Here is a 19,220-nt window from a genome sequence, read left to right on the forward strand (position 1 = left end):
GCTCTGTAAGGACTAAAATTAACGTTAGAGCATTGGAAAGGTTCATCAACGTACTGCATGCATACTGTCTTATCAATTTCAGATAGTGCAGTTTGAATCACAAGGGCAACTGTAGTAGCAGAATGAGACCATATAAAGGTTTTACCAGAGGCCCGAACTCTAGCACTTGAGGTGTATTAAAAAGATGACACCACAGTGAAATGCTTGAGGGTAATTATTTGTTTTCTAATGCTACCCACTGCTGACTTCCTTGAGCTTTACAACATACCCCTACCCAATAATGTTGCAAAGAATTTGTGTCCTATCCTAAGAAAAGACTAGTGTTACAAAACTTTACAACCCCCTTGAATAATGACATTGCATTGATGTACAGGAGTCAAGTGCACCTTAATTCTTTTATAGCACTGGTTTTGTGTTACAAATCACTTGGAGTCTGATTTGCATTTTAAACATGCAATTTTACATTCTGTTTTGTAATCTGGATCTTTTGGACGGTGATAGTGAAGACTCCAATTTTCATTCAATAACATGGCTGACTAGGAATCTCCTTTGCACTTGCTGTCCACCTTCAGTGTGTGTTGGAAGAATCTGCAGGTTGCTAATGAAACTGTTTGGCCACATTACAAATCCCTCTTTCTTGGCAATAAAGTTATGGGATGGGACTTGAAGCTGGAGTGTCTGGCTAAGAAACAGGTATTCTTTCCATTGTGCCACAAGTCCTCTCATTAATACAGATACTGCATTTTGATAGCTAAATCTAACAGAGTCAATATACACACTGGTTTAAAATTGGGATTACAGTTTCCTTATGAACAGATTCCGTATACACCATTACTGCAAGTGGAAAAGAAACCTCCTAAACATTTTCAAAAAGTTATACAATGCAGACAGAGAAATGTCTTTTTAAGGAATTTGATGAGTTCTCTTTAGTGTATTACGTTAACTCAGATCTGATGCAGATCATTTATATCTAACCCATATTTAAATTATTCTCTTCCCCTCCAACAGACCTACACTACAGCATGCTCTAATCTCCATCTGAAAGGTCTGGCAGACTGCTCTCCTTCCCTGCTGTTAATTCCAAACTCCAGCCCAGTGTGTAGGTGTATAGATTCGTGGTCTAAGGAAAGATGTGTTCTTCGCATTCTGGCTTCTCTTTCTCCTGTAGGGAAGCAGCCTGCCTCTATTCTGTGCCAGCCCTAAATAACCTGAAGAGCACTGCCAGGCTCTGATCCTGGTGCAGGCTTTAGCACTAACTACTGTCCCCACCATTCCCTTCTTCCACCCTCTCCACAGGCACCGGCAGACCAGAATACTTGATACCATCGCACCAACTACATCAATCATTGAGTCTTAATGTCAAAGGGCACAAATCTGTGTGTCAAACCTACCTCTGGGGGTTGGGCTCGTTGTGCTTATCTCGTTCATGCTTTATCATTCGGTATTTTCCAATCTTGGAGTCTGGTCGGGACACTTTCATACCTTTCAATGTTATTCTGAAGAATAATGACAGATTTTTTAAAATGTCATTCAAAAGCTAGCAGAGTAGTTTCTCAAAAATAATTTAGAATCATAACATATACTGCAGTAATAACTTGCTGACCCAATAATTTACCGTAATGAGGCCAAAATCATTAATTCTTCAGTACACCTGTCATTATGTGCATTCACACTGGCTGTCACTGTGTTCAAAACTATGCAAATATCAACTATCACCAATATATTCTACAGAAAATAATTGATGAATATTTTTAACCAAGATTCTAATCCCAGGGTACATGTAGTAGTTATAATAACAGGCAATAGCTATAGTTACTTGGGTAGTATTTCAAATCCTTGTTATCACTTCCATAAACACTTAACAGATTGGGAACAACAGTGATGTGAGATGCTCAGAGAGACAACAGCGATGGGATCTTGGAGACAAAGAGGGGACAGATCTGGAATGCTGAAGGCAGAGAGAGAGTGCAGTGATGGGATACTGGAGGCAGTGAGAGAGGGCAGTGATGGAATGGTTGGAGGCAGAGAGGAAGGGCAGTGATGGGACACTGGAGGCAGAGACAGGGCAGTGATGGGATGTCAGAGGCAGAGATGGCATGTTGGAGGCAGAGAGAGAGGACAGTGATGGGACATTGGAGGCAGACAGAGGGCAGTGATGCAATGTCAGAAGCACATACGGGATGCTGGAGGCAGAGAAGGAGGGCAGTGATGGGGCACTGGAGGTAGAGACAGGGCAGTGATGGGATGTCAGAGGCAGAGATGGGATGTTGGAGGCAGAGAGAGAGGGCAGTGATGGGACATTGGAGGCAGAGAGAGAGGGCAGTGATGGGATGGTTGGAGGCAGAGAGAGAAGGCAGTGATGGGACACTGGAGGCAGAGAGAGAAGGCAGTGATGGGATGTCAGAGGCAGAGATGGGATGTCAGAGGCAGAGATGGGATGTTGGGGGTAGAAAGAGAAGGCAGTGATGGGATTAGAGAAGCAGAGAGATGGTCAAGACATGAGTGCAGAGAGACTAGAGATAAGGCATATCAAATTTCCTGAGAGGGATGATTTGTGAAGTGTCATAGAAACAAAATATGTATATTTAGTATATATATATTAAACAAATGGAAGATATATAACTTCAAAGACATTTCTTGGAAGTGAGTGAGATTTCCATTACTTTTTAATCTGTGTAGAAAACATGGAAGTTGCTTGATTTATCATTTGAAACATTCTGACTTGAACATCACCCTCTATGTAATAAGTTACGCAGGCCTTGTGATATAGATGTAGAATTTCATGAAGTTATTTTTAATGAATTGAGTTTTATCCTCTTATATAAAAAGCATCTCATTGTCCAATACCTGTAGAGATAGGAGGTACACTATTAATTTACCACTGCAATATTTCCTTTGTCCACCAAAAAGGATTTGTTTTTCTGAATACTGTCCTATAGTGTCCAACTTCAATTCTATCAACAAGTCCCAATATGTCCCACTAAACTGATTGTAAATTTCAAGGTTCTAATTTAAACTCATTAACTGTCTCACCTCATACTGCCTCAGTGATTTCCTGCATCTTTTTGTTTCCACACACTTCTGTTCCACTACAAACAGGTGACATTTTGGGTTAAACTCTCACTGCTCCATCTGGTAACATTTTTTGCTGGAAAAGCTCAGTGGGTCTAGTAGCATTTGTGGAGAGAAAGCAGTCAACATTTTTGGTCCAGCGACCTTTCTTCAGAACTGATTGTAGATAGGAAAATATGGAATAGGGGGTGAGGAGTGAGAGTAAACGATAGGGTGGAGATAGAGTCCAGTGAGAGAACACAGTAGTTATGTTAAAGAGTTGGACATAATGGTGAGACAGGGCAAAAGAATAACTGATGATATGGGCCATTTGTGGGTGAAAATGGGTTGGCTGTGATGAAAGCAGCCCATGTGATGACAAGGCCTGGGGTGTGGGGGTGGATAAAGGACATGGAAGGAGGTGCTCAGGGTGTAAAATTATTCAATTCGATATTGAGTCCTGCAGGCTGCAGTCTCTGAGCAGAAAACGAGGTGATGGGTGAGTCTTGAACCAAAGGACACAGTTTAAAAATAAGAGGTAGGCCATTTAGAACAGAGCTGAGGAAGAACTTCTTCACCCAGAGAGTGGTGGATATATGGAATGCTGTGCCCCAGAAGACAGTGGAGGCCAAGTCTCTGGATACTTTCAAGAAAGAGATAGGTAGAGCTCTTAAAGACAGTCGAATCAAGGGTTATGGGGATAAGGTAGGAACAGGATACTGATTGTGGATGATCAGCCATGATCATAATGAATGGTGGTGCTGGCTCAAAGGGCCGAATGGCCTACTCCAGCACCTATTGTCTATTGTCCATTGTTATTCTTTGAGCGCGCACTGAGCTTTGCTGGAGCACTGCAGCAGGCCTGAGACACAAGGTGTTGGCCAGGGAACATGGTGGTGTGTTTAAATGGCAGGCAGCAGGAAGCTCAGGGTCACATTTGTGACAGAACATAGGTGTTCTGCAAAGTGATCACCCAGTCCATGTTTCGTCTCCTCAGTATAGATGAGACCATGTTGTGAGCAGTGAATACAATGGACTACATTGAGTGAAGTGCAGGTAAGTCACTGGAAGGTTTGTCTGAGGCCTTGGATAGTGAGGAGGGAGGAAGTAAATGGCATTTGATACATCTTCTGCAGTTTCAGGGGAAGGTCTCGTGGGGACGCATTGGGAGTGAAAGGGGAGTGAACCAGCATGTCCCAGTGGCAAGGCAGTACCTGTGGAAGGCTGACAAGGGAGGGGAGGGGAATATGTGTCTAGTGGTGGCATCTCACTGGAGATGACCGAAATAATGGCTTACAATCCTTTTGATGCAGAGGCGGAAATTGAGGACGGGGGACCTTTTCACTGTTGTGGGAGGGAAGGTAAAGGGTGAAGTCAGAAGTGCAGGGGGTGGGCCAGATTCAAACATGGTAGTGGAGGATCCTCAGTTGAGAAAAAAGCTTGACATTTCTGAGGCCCCCCTGCAGAAAGTGGCAGCATTGGAACAGATGCAATTGAGACAAAGAATGGAATGGAGTCTTTATAAGAAGCAAGGTAATTATGGAAATCAGTGGGTTTGTAGTTTATATTGGTGGTCAGCCTATCCCCAGAAACACAGATGTTGAGAAAGGGAAGGGAGGAGTCAGATATGGACTGGATGAAGGTGAAAACAGGTTGGAATTGAAATTGATAAATTTTGGCAATTCTGAATGAGAGGGGGAAGCAGTGCTGATGATATCATCAATGATTTGTGGGGAAGGGTCCCGAGCTGGACTGGAACAAGGAATGTTCTGTGTACCCCACAAAGAGACAGCTATAACTGGGGTAAGTGATAATAGAAACTGCAGATGCTGGAGAATCCGAGATAATAAGGCATCGAGCTGGATGAACACAGCAGGCCAAGCAGCATCGTGGGAGTAGGAAAGCTGACGTTTCGGCCTTAGACCCTTCGTCACAAATGGGGGAGGGGAAGAGGTTTCTGAAATAAATAGGGAAAGAGGGGGAGATGGATCGAAGATGGATAGAGGAGAAGATAGGTGGAGAGGAGATAGACAACTTAAAGAGGCGGGGATGGAGCCAGTAAAGGTGGGTGTAGGTGGGGAGGTAGGGAGGAGATAGGTCAGTCCAGGGAGGATGGACAGGTCAGGGGGGGTAGGATGAGGTGGGAGGAGGGGACAGGTGAGAGGAAGAACAGGTTAGGGAGGCGGGGATGAACTGGGCTGGTTCTGGGATGCGGTAGGGGAGATTTTGAAGCTTGTAAAATCCACATTGATACCATTGGGCTGCAGGATTCCCAAGCAGAATACAAGTTGCTGTTCCTGCAACCTTCAGGTGGCATCGTTGTGGCAATGCAGGAGGCCCATGATGGACATGTTGTCTGAGGAATGGGAGGGAGAGTTGAAATGGTTCAAGACTGGAAGGTGCAGTTGTTTATTGCGAACCGAGCATAGGTGTTCTGTAAAGCGGTCCTCAAGCCTCTGCTTGGTTTCCCCGATGTGGAGGAGGCCACACTGGGTACAGCTGATGCAGTATACCACATTGGCAGGTGAACATCTGCTTGATGTGGAAAGTCTTCTTGGGGCCTGGGATGGGGGTGAGGGACGAGGTGCGGGGGCATAACTGGGGCCTAGGCAGGATCCATAGTCCTACCTTTGACATGATGAAAAAGAGAGGAGTTAAAAGAGAAGTTGTTCTTCAATGTGAAGATGAGTTTGGCCACATGGAGGAGGCTGGTGGTGGCTGGGGACAGTTCAGGCCTTTTTTCCATGAAGCCCTGAGACCATCCTGAGGGGAGATAGATGTGTAAAGGGATTGTACATCCCTGGTAAATAGGATGTGGCTGGAGCCTTTGAACTGGAAATTCTGAAATTGGAAAAGCATCAGAGGAATCATGGTGGGAAGGGAATGGACAAGGGGAGAAAAAAAATCAAGTTAAAATAGGAAGAGATGAGTTCTGTGGAGCAGGAGCAGTCCTGTGGATTTTGGGAAGGAGGCAGAAGTCAGCTGTATGAGTTTGGGGACTATGATTTTGGAGGTTCTGGGGAGGAGATGAACAGACAAAATGAGATTAAAGACTTTATCTACAGAGTGGGATGAAATATAATCATTTGGATATCACCATAACATTGTTGTTCACAATTCTGAACACGATGAGATACTTCCATTATTGAGAAAAATAGTTGCACTTCATCAAGAGGGGAGTCCTTATAAGAGGTCTGGTCAAGCTACTTCAAAAATTCCCATTACCTCCCAATTTGTTAGTATTTTTACAGATGCACTTAGTATTGAATAGCCAAGTGAATGTAAGGTGGTTACGCCAGACACATCTCACTTTAAACAACTGAAAGCAAGGAAAATCCTATAGAATATAGCTCCTAGCCAACTCTGCACTTACTTGGATGCTTATTCCTTGTTCTATTTTTGAACGTGTTCCAGTAGACCTTTGGCTAAAGTTCTACTCTAAGCGTTACCAAAACAATCCTAAACAGTTCCTTTTAAGAGGCGCCAAGAACGATAGACAACTACCAATGGTAAAATGTCTCTTAATCAATTTTAGACATGGCAACAGTCATTCTCTTGAGAATTCATTGATGGATCCTAACTACATGACACATAGGTACATATATCAGTGACACACTTTCAATCAATGGGTGGGAATCAGGAAGGTTTTCAGTCAAATCTGGAATCAGACAAGGCCTTCGTCTCTCCTACATCTTACTCATGCACTGTATCAAACCTCACAAAGGATGCATGTATAAGGGAGGTGACATTCTAAGGCAATGTAGGCGTGCAGGCCAAAACAGGATGGTGCATTCTGTTGGATGATTCTGAATCCTGTACAATGGATGATATTGTTGTCTTCTGCACAGTTTGCTCAACAGTTGCGACCATATGATCAAGAAACAAGAACAGGCCACTCAGCCCTTTAAGCCTGTTCCACCATTCAATATGATCATGACTGATCGGATTTTAACCTCAACTCTACATTCCTGCATATCCCTGATAATCTTTCATCCTCTTGTTAATCAGGAATCTATCCACCTCTGCCTTTAAAATATTTAAAGATTCTGCATCTACTGCCTTTGAGGAAGGGAATTTCAAAGACTCTAAAACCCATGTGAGGAAAAAAAAATTGTTTTCTTGCCTCAGAAATGGGTATTTCCTTATTTTCAAACAAAAACCTCTAGCTCTTGATTCTCCCACAAGAGGAAACATCCTTTCAATATCCACTCAGTCAAGGCCCTTCAGCATCTTATATGTTTCAATTAAGTCACCTTTGACTCTTCTAAACTCCAGAACCTTTCTTTATAAGGGATTCATCTCATTCCAGGTATTAGTCTAGCAAACATTCTCTGAACTGCTTCCAATGCATTAACATCCTTCTGCAGATACGGTGACCGGTACTTGTATGCAATACTCTAGATGCACAGCAGATCAAACCAGTTACAAGTGTCAAATTATATCATGGGAAGAATGAGGCCATCTTCTCTGAACGGAATGATTTTTGTCCCATTCCCATCAGATCACCTCACCTCACAGAATATCATTCAGGTTGGGCAGAGCTTGTGTAATAAACTGAAAGGAGAACATGGCCAAGGTAAAGCAGGAACTGGGAATGGGGGAAGTGATGCTTCCTTCTATTGATCGTAAGAACCTGGTCATTGGTTGTGCTACATGAATCACTAGTCTGGCATAAACCCTACTTCTGCACCCTGCCATCACTCACAGCAACTTCTAATTCATCTGGACATTAAAACTGGATTCGGTTTGCAAGGGCACTGTCTGCAAAGCTCTGGACAAAGAGGTGAAAATGAAAATAATGTCACCTTCAACTGGATGATAACCTTTGCAAGTGGCTGCAATGAATTGTACAGAGATCCTCAGAATGCAAAACCAAGTGATACAGTGTGTTGAGGTTTTATTGTAAAGGATGGATCTGGCCATATAGCTGCAGAACATTCCATCTGGTTGGACTTTGTCACTCATCTGCTCCTACAGAAAAGTTTGTGCAGTAAAATACCACTGATCACAACTCAGCCAGAGGTCTACACCCAATAACCTCAAGTGTCTGCAGGAAAGTAGGATGGGTGCATCCTGTTGGACAATTCCGAAAGACACCATAGAAGTCATCTGGCAGACTGTTTCACCTCTAAAACTTACAAGTAAGCATCAAGGTGTTGTACAGCTGTTTGTAAATAGGGCCCAAGTTGTCAGATTTCTTGTAGTGTCAATATCTCAGTATCTAAGTTTATATCACTTGAAGCAGCTGTGGTATGGAATAAACCATCGCCCATCTTGTGGATTGTTTCTTTGCAAAGAATGTCTGGAAAGACAATTTTATTTTTGCTGAGTTTCATTCCCAGCTCCTCCATAACAGAAGCACACCCATAACAGGGCTGCTCCTGGGGCACACACTGAGATCAATATGAACTGCTACTGGAGGACTCATAATTTGGTGAATGATTTTCATAAAACTTGTAGGCATTGCAACGAAGGAGTTCTACTTGACTGAGTGTTGCGGACTGACATAGTCGCAGTTCTATGACAAAATGTCAAGGGCTACTCTGAAACATGGGGCAACCATTGCCAAGGTTCAGTAAGGAAAAATTTGTCTAAGGCTTTCCTGCCATTGCATACAAAGGGGCTGAAAATCATGACAAACCCTTCAAGGGATTGTGCATCAAAGGTGCTTTGATATGAAATGTTAACGTATAATGTGATTATAACTGGTCATTTTAATGCAGTGTTGCATCTCAGAGTGCTCTGTATGGTACTAGGAAATATTGAATTTTATTGCACTTTATATCACGTCAAAGTTGAACTGTTACGCAGTGTACTTTTATAAATTTTCTAACTAAAGCACATTTTTTTTCAAAAACATTGACTCTTTGGAAAGGTTGCATTGTTGACTATGAGGAACATTTACATGAATACAGCTAGATTACTTAATGGAGTAATCAGATCAGCCATGGTCTTATTAAATGGTAGAGCAGACTCGACAAGCCAAGTGGCTTACTAATGTTCCTATTATGTACATTTATCTCAGACTAAGCTAAACACACCATGTTAGGATATAATAGAGTCTTTTCAATTGAAAGAGTACAGTTATGCATTATAACAAAATTACATTACACCAATGGGTGTTCTTACATTTGGCAAATGTGTCAAATTGAGATAGTTTTCCATTATAGCACTTTTGCTCAACAAAGCAAATTAAACCCACAAATAATTTTTACAACAGAAAAATGTATTTTACATGCCAATTTTCTTTATTGGGTATCAACAATCAAATCTCTCAGTCACCCTCCTGTCAACCCATGTTTTATTTATAGTTACAAGCACAGCAGCTCAGTCTTTGTTGTGGTATTGAAAGTGCTTGTTTATCTCTTGTGATCTGTGCTATAATGAGAACTGGCACATTCTGACTCGCTCAAGAGTGAAAACGGAATCAGACAGTCGATGATGATTGTGTTGTTCGGGTTCAAATGCTGAATGCTGGGCTCTCAAGGGCTGATGGGAAAAGCAGCTGGTTATGAAAACAGAGATAATGGGAACTGCAGATGCTGGAGATTCCAAGATAATAAAATGTGAGGCTGGATGAACACAGCAGGCCAAGCAGCATCTCAGGAGCACAAAAGCTGACGGAACTGTTCCAGCATCAGTGTCAGGATCTCTCAGCCGTAGCACACTATGTAATCGCCTCAATTCACTAGAATGACAACATTGCAATGACTTCTGCTCATCTTACAAAGATCCTTCAACAGGGCACAATGGTGACACTCTCACATCTGCACAAAACCTTACATTTGCTTAAGCACGAACATTCGGTCTGGCTACATTTTTGAACTGCTTACAAAGTTCCACAGCTGTAATTAAAATTTTCCTGTATATCATTTAATGCTTATTGAATGTACCGAGATTGAACACATTTATTACATTTAGCTGTCGAGTAAATCCTGCTCGTACTCAGATGGTGAGACCAACGTGCCTTGACTGAACTGCCTGAACTACTTTTGACAGAACTTATCCGCTTCTAGATAATAATTCTGACTTGCTCAGCATTTTATTTACGTAACATAACTGAGACTGAAGACAAAAGAGAGAGCAGTGATCCATCCAACACGTGACCAAAACTCTGCCTCACAGTATGGCTGGCAGAAGGGTAGGACACAGAGTTCGAGATTCCAAAAAGAATTATGGAGAAAATTAACAAACCTCAAGAATAGGCTATTTTATATATGGTAGAAACTTCCCTCCTGCTGCAATTTTTTTTGGCAGATAGGATAGATAGATGTGATCAGGCTACTACACTGGTTAACAGCTACAATCAAGCATGCTGGGAATTTTGGTCAAGATAGTTTAAACGTGGGTGTCAGTTAAAACTGTAGCCAGGACCTGTTGTGACCTGCAGTTTCTGGCACCTTACCACCTTTTGCAGAACGTGGAATGCTGCTGTTTACGACTTAGTGTAAGTGGGAGTTGTTTACCAGAAAACTCCATTGGCTAGGATCAAACAATGTGATCAGGTATTGATCATGCATTGGCTGAGTGAAATAACTTCACAGAGGCCAGTATCTCATCACCCTTTTTAATACATGAATAGTCCTTGACTTTGGTATTGTCTCTTCAGAGTCAGCTATCAGAGTTAGTATCTCTGTCACTTACCATTTTATCTGTAAGCCAAGACTCCCTGTTTGGACTAGACTAATAGCCCCAATTGGGGTACTCATATTCTATGAGGTGCAGCTGGTTGATCTCATTACAATAATGGCATCCCTTCCCCTCTGAATCCATGGACAAAGGAACGGTCTTTCATCTTGGACAGCCTTCTGGGCGCTTTAGTACCTGACACAGCACCTGATACAGGTGGCACGTAATGCACGGGAGCTTGCTTCTTGCATCAAGGGCATCTTGGTAAAATTTTACTCTCTTCTTCTGCAGCAAAGGCACTGAGGTGACTACAGCCGTCACATCCATCTCTGATTCTGAGGGCTCATCAATGCTCGACAGAGAGGATGAACCCATGGGTTCCAGCAGCCTTTCTGATTGTTCTCAGGCAGGGTACATTTTGCTCCAACACTGTTTACGAGTTTGCGTGTTTCAAAAATTCATATTGCATGTTCAGGACCATCACATCTACCCAAACTTTATTCTGGTCTTGACCTCATGTCAACCATACCTGTTACACATATTGGACCATTTCCATGATTTTGGCTATATTCTTTAACTATGTTTGTCAATTCTTGAAAGGTTTTAATATCTGGTGCCTTAGGGACAGTCAGGCTCTTAATAACAGAAAAGTCTGAGGCTGCACAGGCTATCTGGAGAATTATTCATTGCTTTTCATCACTTGTGTACCCAGAAAAATAATGTAAACTTTCTACACACTGGCCCAGTCCTTGATGGCAGGGTCAAATGAGTCAAAACTCCCGAAGAAAGGCATGATGTAACAAATGCTTACCCCAATTCAAATACGACTGTTGCGGGCAAGTTTCTTCAATGACACACTTTACTCTCGTCACCACTGAAATAATTCCCTAGAGGCCAGTATCCCATCACCCTTTATTTACACATGAACAGTCCTTGACATTAGTTCTGCTTCTTCAGTGTCAGCTATCACAGTGTCAGTATGCCTGAGACTCCCCCTTCCTGTCTGTGCACCACAGCTCCGTGATTGAACCAGGGTAACAGCCCCAATCAGGGAACTCATATTCTGTGAGGTCCAACTGGCTGGCTTTGTTGCAATTACTGCACTGAGTGCCAGAGATGTTTCTGGATATGGAGAACACTTTCAGATAAGTTGGCGGAACAAGTAAATTTTCTTGGGAGAAGACTTCAATGCCACGCTTGAGAAACACGTGCCCTAAGATTCAGAGAAGACAAAGTACCACTAAGCAAGACCTACATGAAGAACAAAGTTGGTCACTTCACTCAAATCGGGGTAGTATTTGATTCAAGCCAAAGTTTTAGAGTTAAAGTAACAGTTATGGTTAGAACATGGAACATAGAGCAATACAGCGCAGAATAGGCCCTTCGGCCCTCAATGTTGTGCCGACCTGTGAACTAATCTAAGCCCCTCCCCTACACTATCCCATCATTATCCATTAAATGTAGATTAAGTTAAAGCTAGGGGATAGTGAAGTTAAATGAAGTGAGAGGAAGTCGAAGCTAAATGAGATGAAATAAGACATAAATGTTCTAATGAATGTATGATTTATTCTGATTATTGATACTTAAAGAGTTGGAATAAAAAGGATTTGATTAATTAAATTTTGAGCCCTTTCCCTGCCTTTTATCTGTCACACATGGGAAGAATGGGTGGAGAACCAGGCTTCTAGGAATTCCCGTGTTTGTCTCTGCTCTGCCCCAGGGCGGAAATTCCTAGAAACCTGGTTCTCCACAAATAAAGCCATCAATTAACACATAGAGCTGGACCCCATATACACTCCATTGTGAAGGAAAACCAGAAGCGAGGTAATCCAGCTCAATGGACCCCAGAGTTTAAATACCAGGAGAGAAAACACAATGGCACTTCATTGGAGGCTGCACTGATGATGTGCCCCAGCAGGGTAATGAAATGTCTGTGGAACAATGAACCAGCTCGGCAAGCCAATCAACCACAACAAAGGTGTATAAGATCACGAGGGACATGAGCACGGTGAACAGAAAGCAACTTGTTCCCTTAGTCAAAGGATTTAAAAGGAGCTTTTGAAAGGGAATTAGGGAAACCAGCAGAGGAGTTAGAGCAAATAGATAGATATTTTGAAAATCTAGACCGAATCGCTACCTTCTATCCTGAATGTTTCCATGAAGCAATGATCAGGCAGTGGGAGCAGATATAAGGCTTTAAAAAAATAGTGTGATAATGTTTAGAAAGTGCATCAGATGATGCAGCATTTGTTTGAATATTACAGGCACTCCTGACATCTCAGTACGACTATCACAGTAACTTGTAGGTCTTTTTTTTCAGTTACGATAAGTGAATGGGCTATTTTTCCACAAAATTGCTTGCCCTCAGAGCAGAATTCCGAGAAACAGCTGACATTCTTATGGTTAAATGTAGAAAAAGTTATTTTTAAAATAATATATACACAAATCACATTTCAATTTTTTTCCAACATTTCCACTGTGTCTGCTCATCCTAAAAATGATCAAGGATGAAAATGATAAACACAGGCATTGAATTCAGGTAATGACGGCAATTTATCTTCTACTTCACAGAGCACAAATTTACAGTCTGCTGAGGAGACTCCCACTTGACAGCTGTTAACGCTCCAACTGTGACAAAGCATTACAGGGAAGGTCTTACGAGGAAAGGCTGAGGCACTTGAGGCTGTTTTCATTAGAGAGAAGAAGGTTGAGAGGTGACTTAATTGAAGCATATAAAATAATCAGAGGGTTAGATAGGGTGGATAGGGAGAGCCTTTTTCCTAGGATGGTGACGGCGAGCACGAGGAGGCATAGCTTTAGATTGAGGGGTGAAAGATATAGGACAGATGACAGAGGTAGTTTCTTTACTCAGTGGACGTACATGGAATAGTGTAGGTTAGATGGGCTTGAGATCGGTATGACAGGTCGGCACAACATCGAGGGCTGAAGGCCCTGTACTGTGCTGTAATGTTCTATGTCCTATGTTTTCTATCAGAGTGAGTGTATATCTGCTTCCCTCTGCTGATTGGGTTCACTGTAGACTGTTTTAGAAAATCAATGCCAAAGATTGGACCAAGGTCAGTTTTAATGGAAACTGAATAACACTTGTATATCAAGGCATTTATAATGTACAGTGATAATGCTGTTTTAACAAATGGTCTTGTTTTTCCAATTAACAAAATAGAAATAATCTAGATTGTTAATGCTTGAGAAGATAGAGTTCACAAAGATTAAATTATTCCCTTTCAGACTCTAATGGCCTTGCTTTGCATTTCCAGTGTCTTCTGTTCTAATTACAAAATTCATGTTTTGCTACAAAATTGAAGTTCAAATGAGTGATTACTGTAACTTGATAATCCTTTTTCAAAATGGTGTATTGAATGATATTTTATCAAATAAACAATAAGCAGTGAGCGAGAGTTTAGGACCGGAGGGCATAATCTCAGAGTACGGTGTCACACATTTAAGGCAGGGATGAGAAAGAATTTTTTTCTCTCAGGAGAAATCTTTGGAATCCTATAATATAGTAGACAGTAGAGAATGGGTCATTAAGTCTATTCAAGGCTGAGATTTTAATTGATAAGGGAGTGAAGAATTAAACAAAGAACAGTACAACACAGGGGCAGGCCCTTTCACCAACCAAGACTGCATTGTCACGAGACACCTTTCTAAACTAAAAACCACTGCTTCTATGTGGTTCATATTCCTCTACTCCCCTGCCTATCCATGTTTCCTTTTTTATACATTTTGAGGGATATGGATGTCGCTGGCTGGCCAGCATTTTTTGCCGATCTCTTGAGAAGGTGGTGGTGAGCTGACTTCTTGGACCACTGCAATCCTCCTGCTGTAGGTCAACCCACAATGCTATAAGGGAGGGAATTCCAGGATTCTGACCCAGCGACAGTGAAAGAATGGTGATATATTTCCAAGTCAGAACGGTGAGTGACTTGGAGGGGAACTTGGAGGTGGTTGTGTTCCCATATGTCTGATACCCTTGTCCTAGATGGAAGTGGTCATGGATTTGGAAGGTACTGTCCAAGGATCTTTGGTGAATTTCTGCAGTATATCTTGCAGATAGCACACACTGCTGCTACTGAGCATCGGTGGTGGAGAGAGTGGATACTCGTGGATATAGTGTCAATCAAGCAGGCTGCTTTGTCCTGGATGGTGTCAAGCTTCTTGAGTATTGTTGGGGCTGCACTCATCCAGGCAAGTGGGGAGTATTCTATCACACTCCTGATTTGTGCCTTGTAAATGGCATACAGGCTTTGAAGAGTCAGGAGATGAGTTACTCACTGCAGTATTCCCAGCTTCTGGCCTGCTCTTGTAGCCACTGTGTTAATGCGGTGAGTCCAGTTGAGTTTCTGGTCAATGGTAACTCCCAGGATGTTGATAGTAGGGGATTCAGTCATGGTAACACTATTGAATGTCAAGGGGTGTGGCCAGATTGTCTCTTATTGGTAATGGTCACAGCGTGACATTTGTGTGGCAAAAATGTCACTTGCCACTCGTCAGCCCAAGCCTGGATATTGTCCAGATCTTGTTGCATTTGGACATGGATTGCTTCAGTATTTGAGGAGTCAAGAATGGTGCTGAAATTTATGTAATCATCAGTGAACATCCCCACTTCTGACCTTATGGTGGTGGGAAGGTCATTGATGAATGTGGTTGGGCCTAGGACACTACCCTGGGGAACTCCTGCAGAGATGTCCTGGAGCTGAGATGATTGACTGCCAACAACCACAAGCATCTTCCTATGTGCCAGGCACAACTCCAACCACCAGAGAGTTTGTCCCCTGATACCCACTGATTTCTGTTTTGCTAGGGCTCCTTGATGCCACACTCGGTCGAATGAAGCCTTGACGTCACTCTCACCTCACCTCTGGAATTCAGCTCTTTTGTCCATGTTTGAAGCAAGGCTGTTGTGAGATCAGGAGCTGAGTGGCCCTGGCAGATCCCAAACTGAGCGTCACTGAGCAGGTTACTGCTGAGCAGGTGCTGCTTGATAGCATTGTTACTGACACCTTCTATCACTTTACTGATGATCGAGAGTAAACTGATGGGGTGGTAATTGGCCAGGCTGGATGTGTCCTGTTTTTTGTGTAAGGGACATGCTTGGGCAAGTTTCCACATTTTCGAGTAACTGCCAGTGTTGTAACTATACTGGAACAGCTTGGCTGGGGGAGCAACAAGTTCTGGAGCACAAGTTTGCAGTGCTATTGCCGGAATGTCATCAGGGCCTGTAGCCTTTGCAGTGTCCAGTGTTTCCAACTGTTTCTTAATGTTACTTGGAGTGAATCAAATTGGCTGAAAACTAGTACTTGTAATGTTGGGAACCACTGGAGGAGGCCAAGATGGATCATCCACTCGGCAATTCTGGTTGAAGATTGCTATGAATGCACATCGCTGATGTGTTGGGCTCTTCCATCACTGAGGATGGGGATATTTGTGGAGCCTCCTCCTCCTCCTCCAGTGAGTTGCTTAATTGTGCACTACTATTCAGAACTGGATGTGGCAGAACTACGGAGCTTAGGCCTGATCCGTTGGTCGTGGAATCACTTAGCTCTGTCTATCACTGGCTGCTTTTGCTGTTTGTCATGCAAGTAATCCTGTCTGGTGGCTTCACCAGGCTGACACCTCATTTTCAAATGTGTCTGGTGCTGCTCCTGGCATGTCCCCCTGCACTGTCTATTGAACCAGGGTTGATCTCCTGGCTTGATAGTAATGGTTGAGTGAGGGACACACCGAGCCATGGGGCTACAGATTGTGCTGGAATACAGTTCTGCTGCTGTTGATGGCCCGCAGTGCCTCATGGATGCCCAGTCTTGAGGTGCTGGATCTGTGCAAAGTCTGTCCCATTTAGCATGGCGATAGTGCCACACAACATATGGTGGTTATTCTCAATGAGAAACTGGGGCTTCATCTCCACAAGGACTGTGCGATGGTCACTCTTGCCGATACTGTCATGGACAGATGCAGCTGCAGTTGGCAGATTAGTAAGGATGAGATCAAGTATGTTTTTGCCTCTTATTGGTTCCCTCACCTGCTGCAGACCCAGTATAGTAGCTATGTTCTTTAGGACCTAAGCAGCTTGATCAGTAGTACTGCTGCCGAGCCACTCTTGGTGACAGACATTGAAATCCTCCACCCAGAGTATATTTTGTGCCCTTGCCATCCTCAGTGCTTCATCTAAGTGTTGTTCAACTTTGAGGAGTATTGATTCATCACCTGAGGGAAGGGTGGTATGTGGTGATCAGCAGGAGGTTTCTTTGTCCATGTTTAACCTGAAGCCATGAGACTTCATGGGGTCTAGAGTCAATGTTGAGGACTCCCAGAGCAACTCCCTCCTGAGTGTGTACCACTGTGCTGCCCTCTTTGTGAGGTCTGTTCTGCTGACGGGACAGGACAGATCCAGGGATGGTGATGGTGGTGTCTGGGACATTGTCTGTAAAGTATGATGCTGTGAGTATGACTATGTCAGGCTGTTATTTAACTAGTTTGTGAGACAGCTCTCCAATTTTGGCACTAACCCCCAGATGTTAGTGAGGAGGACTTTTCATGGTTGACAGGGCTAATTCTGCCATTGTCTTTTCCAGTGCCTAGGTCGATGCCAAGTGTACCTGTCAAAATGCCCCTTGAACGTTGCCTTTGTATCAACTTGTACCCCCTCCTCTGGTAGTGCATTCCAGGCTCTTACCACCCTCTATGTAAAAAAAAAAGCCTTGCCTCTCACATCTGTTTTAAATTTTCCCTCACTAACCTTAGTAAAAGGGAAAAAGATTCCTTGCATTACACTCTGTGTGAAAAAGCTTCTCCTTAGCTCCATTTTCAATCTTTCCCCTCTCACCTTAGACCATTGTCCTCTAGTTTTGGACCATCTACCTTCGGAAAAACACTTTGGCTATGCATCTTATCCATGCTTCTCGTGATTTTATAACCTTCCATGAGGTCACCCCTCAGCCTCCAACGCTCCATGGAAAAAAGCCCCACCCTATTCAGCCTCTCCTTATAGCTCAAACCCTCCAGATGCAGTAACGTCCTTGTAAATCTTTTCTGAACCCTTTCAAGTTTAACAACATCCTTCCTATAGAAGTGCGACCAGAACTGAATGCAGTATTCCAAAAGTTTTGTGGAATTTCTGGAATTGTGCTTTCAATTCTGACATTTGCTACACTGAGAATGAATATTTTTATAGCTTTCAACACATTGTTAACAATGTTTCAACAATGTTCTTAAAAAATTTAAACGTCTGTCCAGGGAATATGCATTTCTTTCAGCCAGTTGATCCAAAATTACTTGATGCGAAGGTTTGACAGGGACAGTGCATTTAAAAGGAGAATCTATGCATTCAATAACCAGTGGCTCCTCTCAGAAATGTGTTTTATAATTGGCACAATGCATCAATCTGATCTCCTAACATATAACTAACAATGCTAATATTTCCATGAACTAACATGACCTTGACCAACTGTTTAAGTTAAATATCTCAGTAGGTAGCATCCATAAGCATGCCAAATTTCAATGACATAAGTAGTTTCCAAAGAAACTGCTTTTACTTTGAGGGAATTATCACTCAACATTTCTATGGCATAGCCGACACCCATGAGTGATTGGAACATTTTAAGCAGGTGATTTAAACATTAAAAGATGATGTTGGGAATTTAGAATAGAACAGCATAAAAAGTAGGAGCAGGAGTACACCATTCAGTTACTCCAGCCCATTGGACCATCACTGACATCATAAGTGATCTTCTGCTTCAACACCATTTCTTTGTACCACCCCCATATCCCTTCATGTTTTTAATATGGAGTAATGTACTCATTATAACTAATGATTAAGTTTCTACAGTACTCTCGTGCAGAGAATTACAAAGATTCACAGTCCTCTGAATGAAGGAATTCCTCATCATCTCAGCCCTAAATGGCCTACCACTTACTCTTAGACTTTATTCCCTGGCTCATGACCTCCCCAGCCAAGGAAACAACATTCCTGCATTTACACAATCAATCCCTGTAAGAAATTTGTCTGTATCAATGATATCATCTGTCATTCCTCCAAACTCCAGATAACATAGGCTCAGTCTTTTTAAACTTTCCTCATTGGCCAATCCATCCAGGAATTAGTTTGGTCAACTTAAGTTGGACTCCTCCAATAGTTAACATACATTTGCTTTGCTATGGAGATCAAAACTGCCCACAATAGTGAAAAAGGTGGGAAAATACAATGAGAATGAAAACATCTCACTCTTAACATCAAAAAGTATCTTTCTGATTTTCCTCTCAAGGCGTGAATGGTGACTTCAGAACTGAGCAGTGACTATCTTATTTCCATGCACTTGAAGCTCATTAAGACTCTAAAATGTCTTTCTTATAGGCCACTTCTAATTCTTATTTCCTTCTCTGAGAAACTAGAAGGTACAGTTTCCCAATATGGAAATCAGAATGGGTACCTGGCAGCTGCAGTTTACCAAGGGCTTGTCTCAACCATCATCCAAATGCTTCTTCACAATAATGCCCCTGTCAGCTCCATGACCACAGTA

General features: G+C 42.6%; 1 protein-coding gene across 5 annotated transcripts in view; it reads right to left on the reverse strand.

The window, feature by feature from the left end:
• Window positions 1–19,220, reverse strand: part of b4galt2 (UDP-Gal:betaGlcNAc beta 1,4- galactosyltransferase, polypeptide 2) — a 388,743-nt gene that overhangs the window by 10,523 nt on the left and 359,000 nt on the right. For 4 of the 5 annotated variants that reach the window (XM_048538614.2, XM_048538616.2, XM_048538615.2 and 1 more), the window contains one exon: window positions 1,392–1,496. The exons of the other annotated variant lie outside the window; for it this stretch is intronic. In XM_048538614.2, the coding sequence (XP_048394571.1) occupies window positions 1,392–1,496 (105 nt within the window). The remainder of the gene's footprint in view (window positions 1–1,391; window positions 1,497–19,220) is intronic. 5 annotated transcript variants of the gene reach the window in all.

The sequence above is a fragment of the Stegostoma tigrinum genome, chromosome 8, assembly GCF_030684315.1.
Source record: "Stegostoma tigrinum isolate sSteTig4 chromosome 8, sSteTig4.hap1, whole genome shotgun sequence".
NCBI lineage: Eukaryota > Metazoa > Chordata > Chondrichthyes > Orectolobiformes > Stegostomatidae > Stegostoma > Stegostoma tigrinum.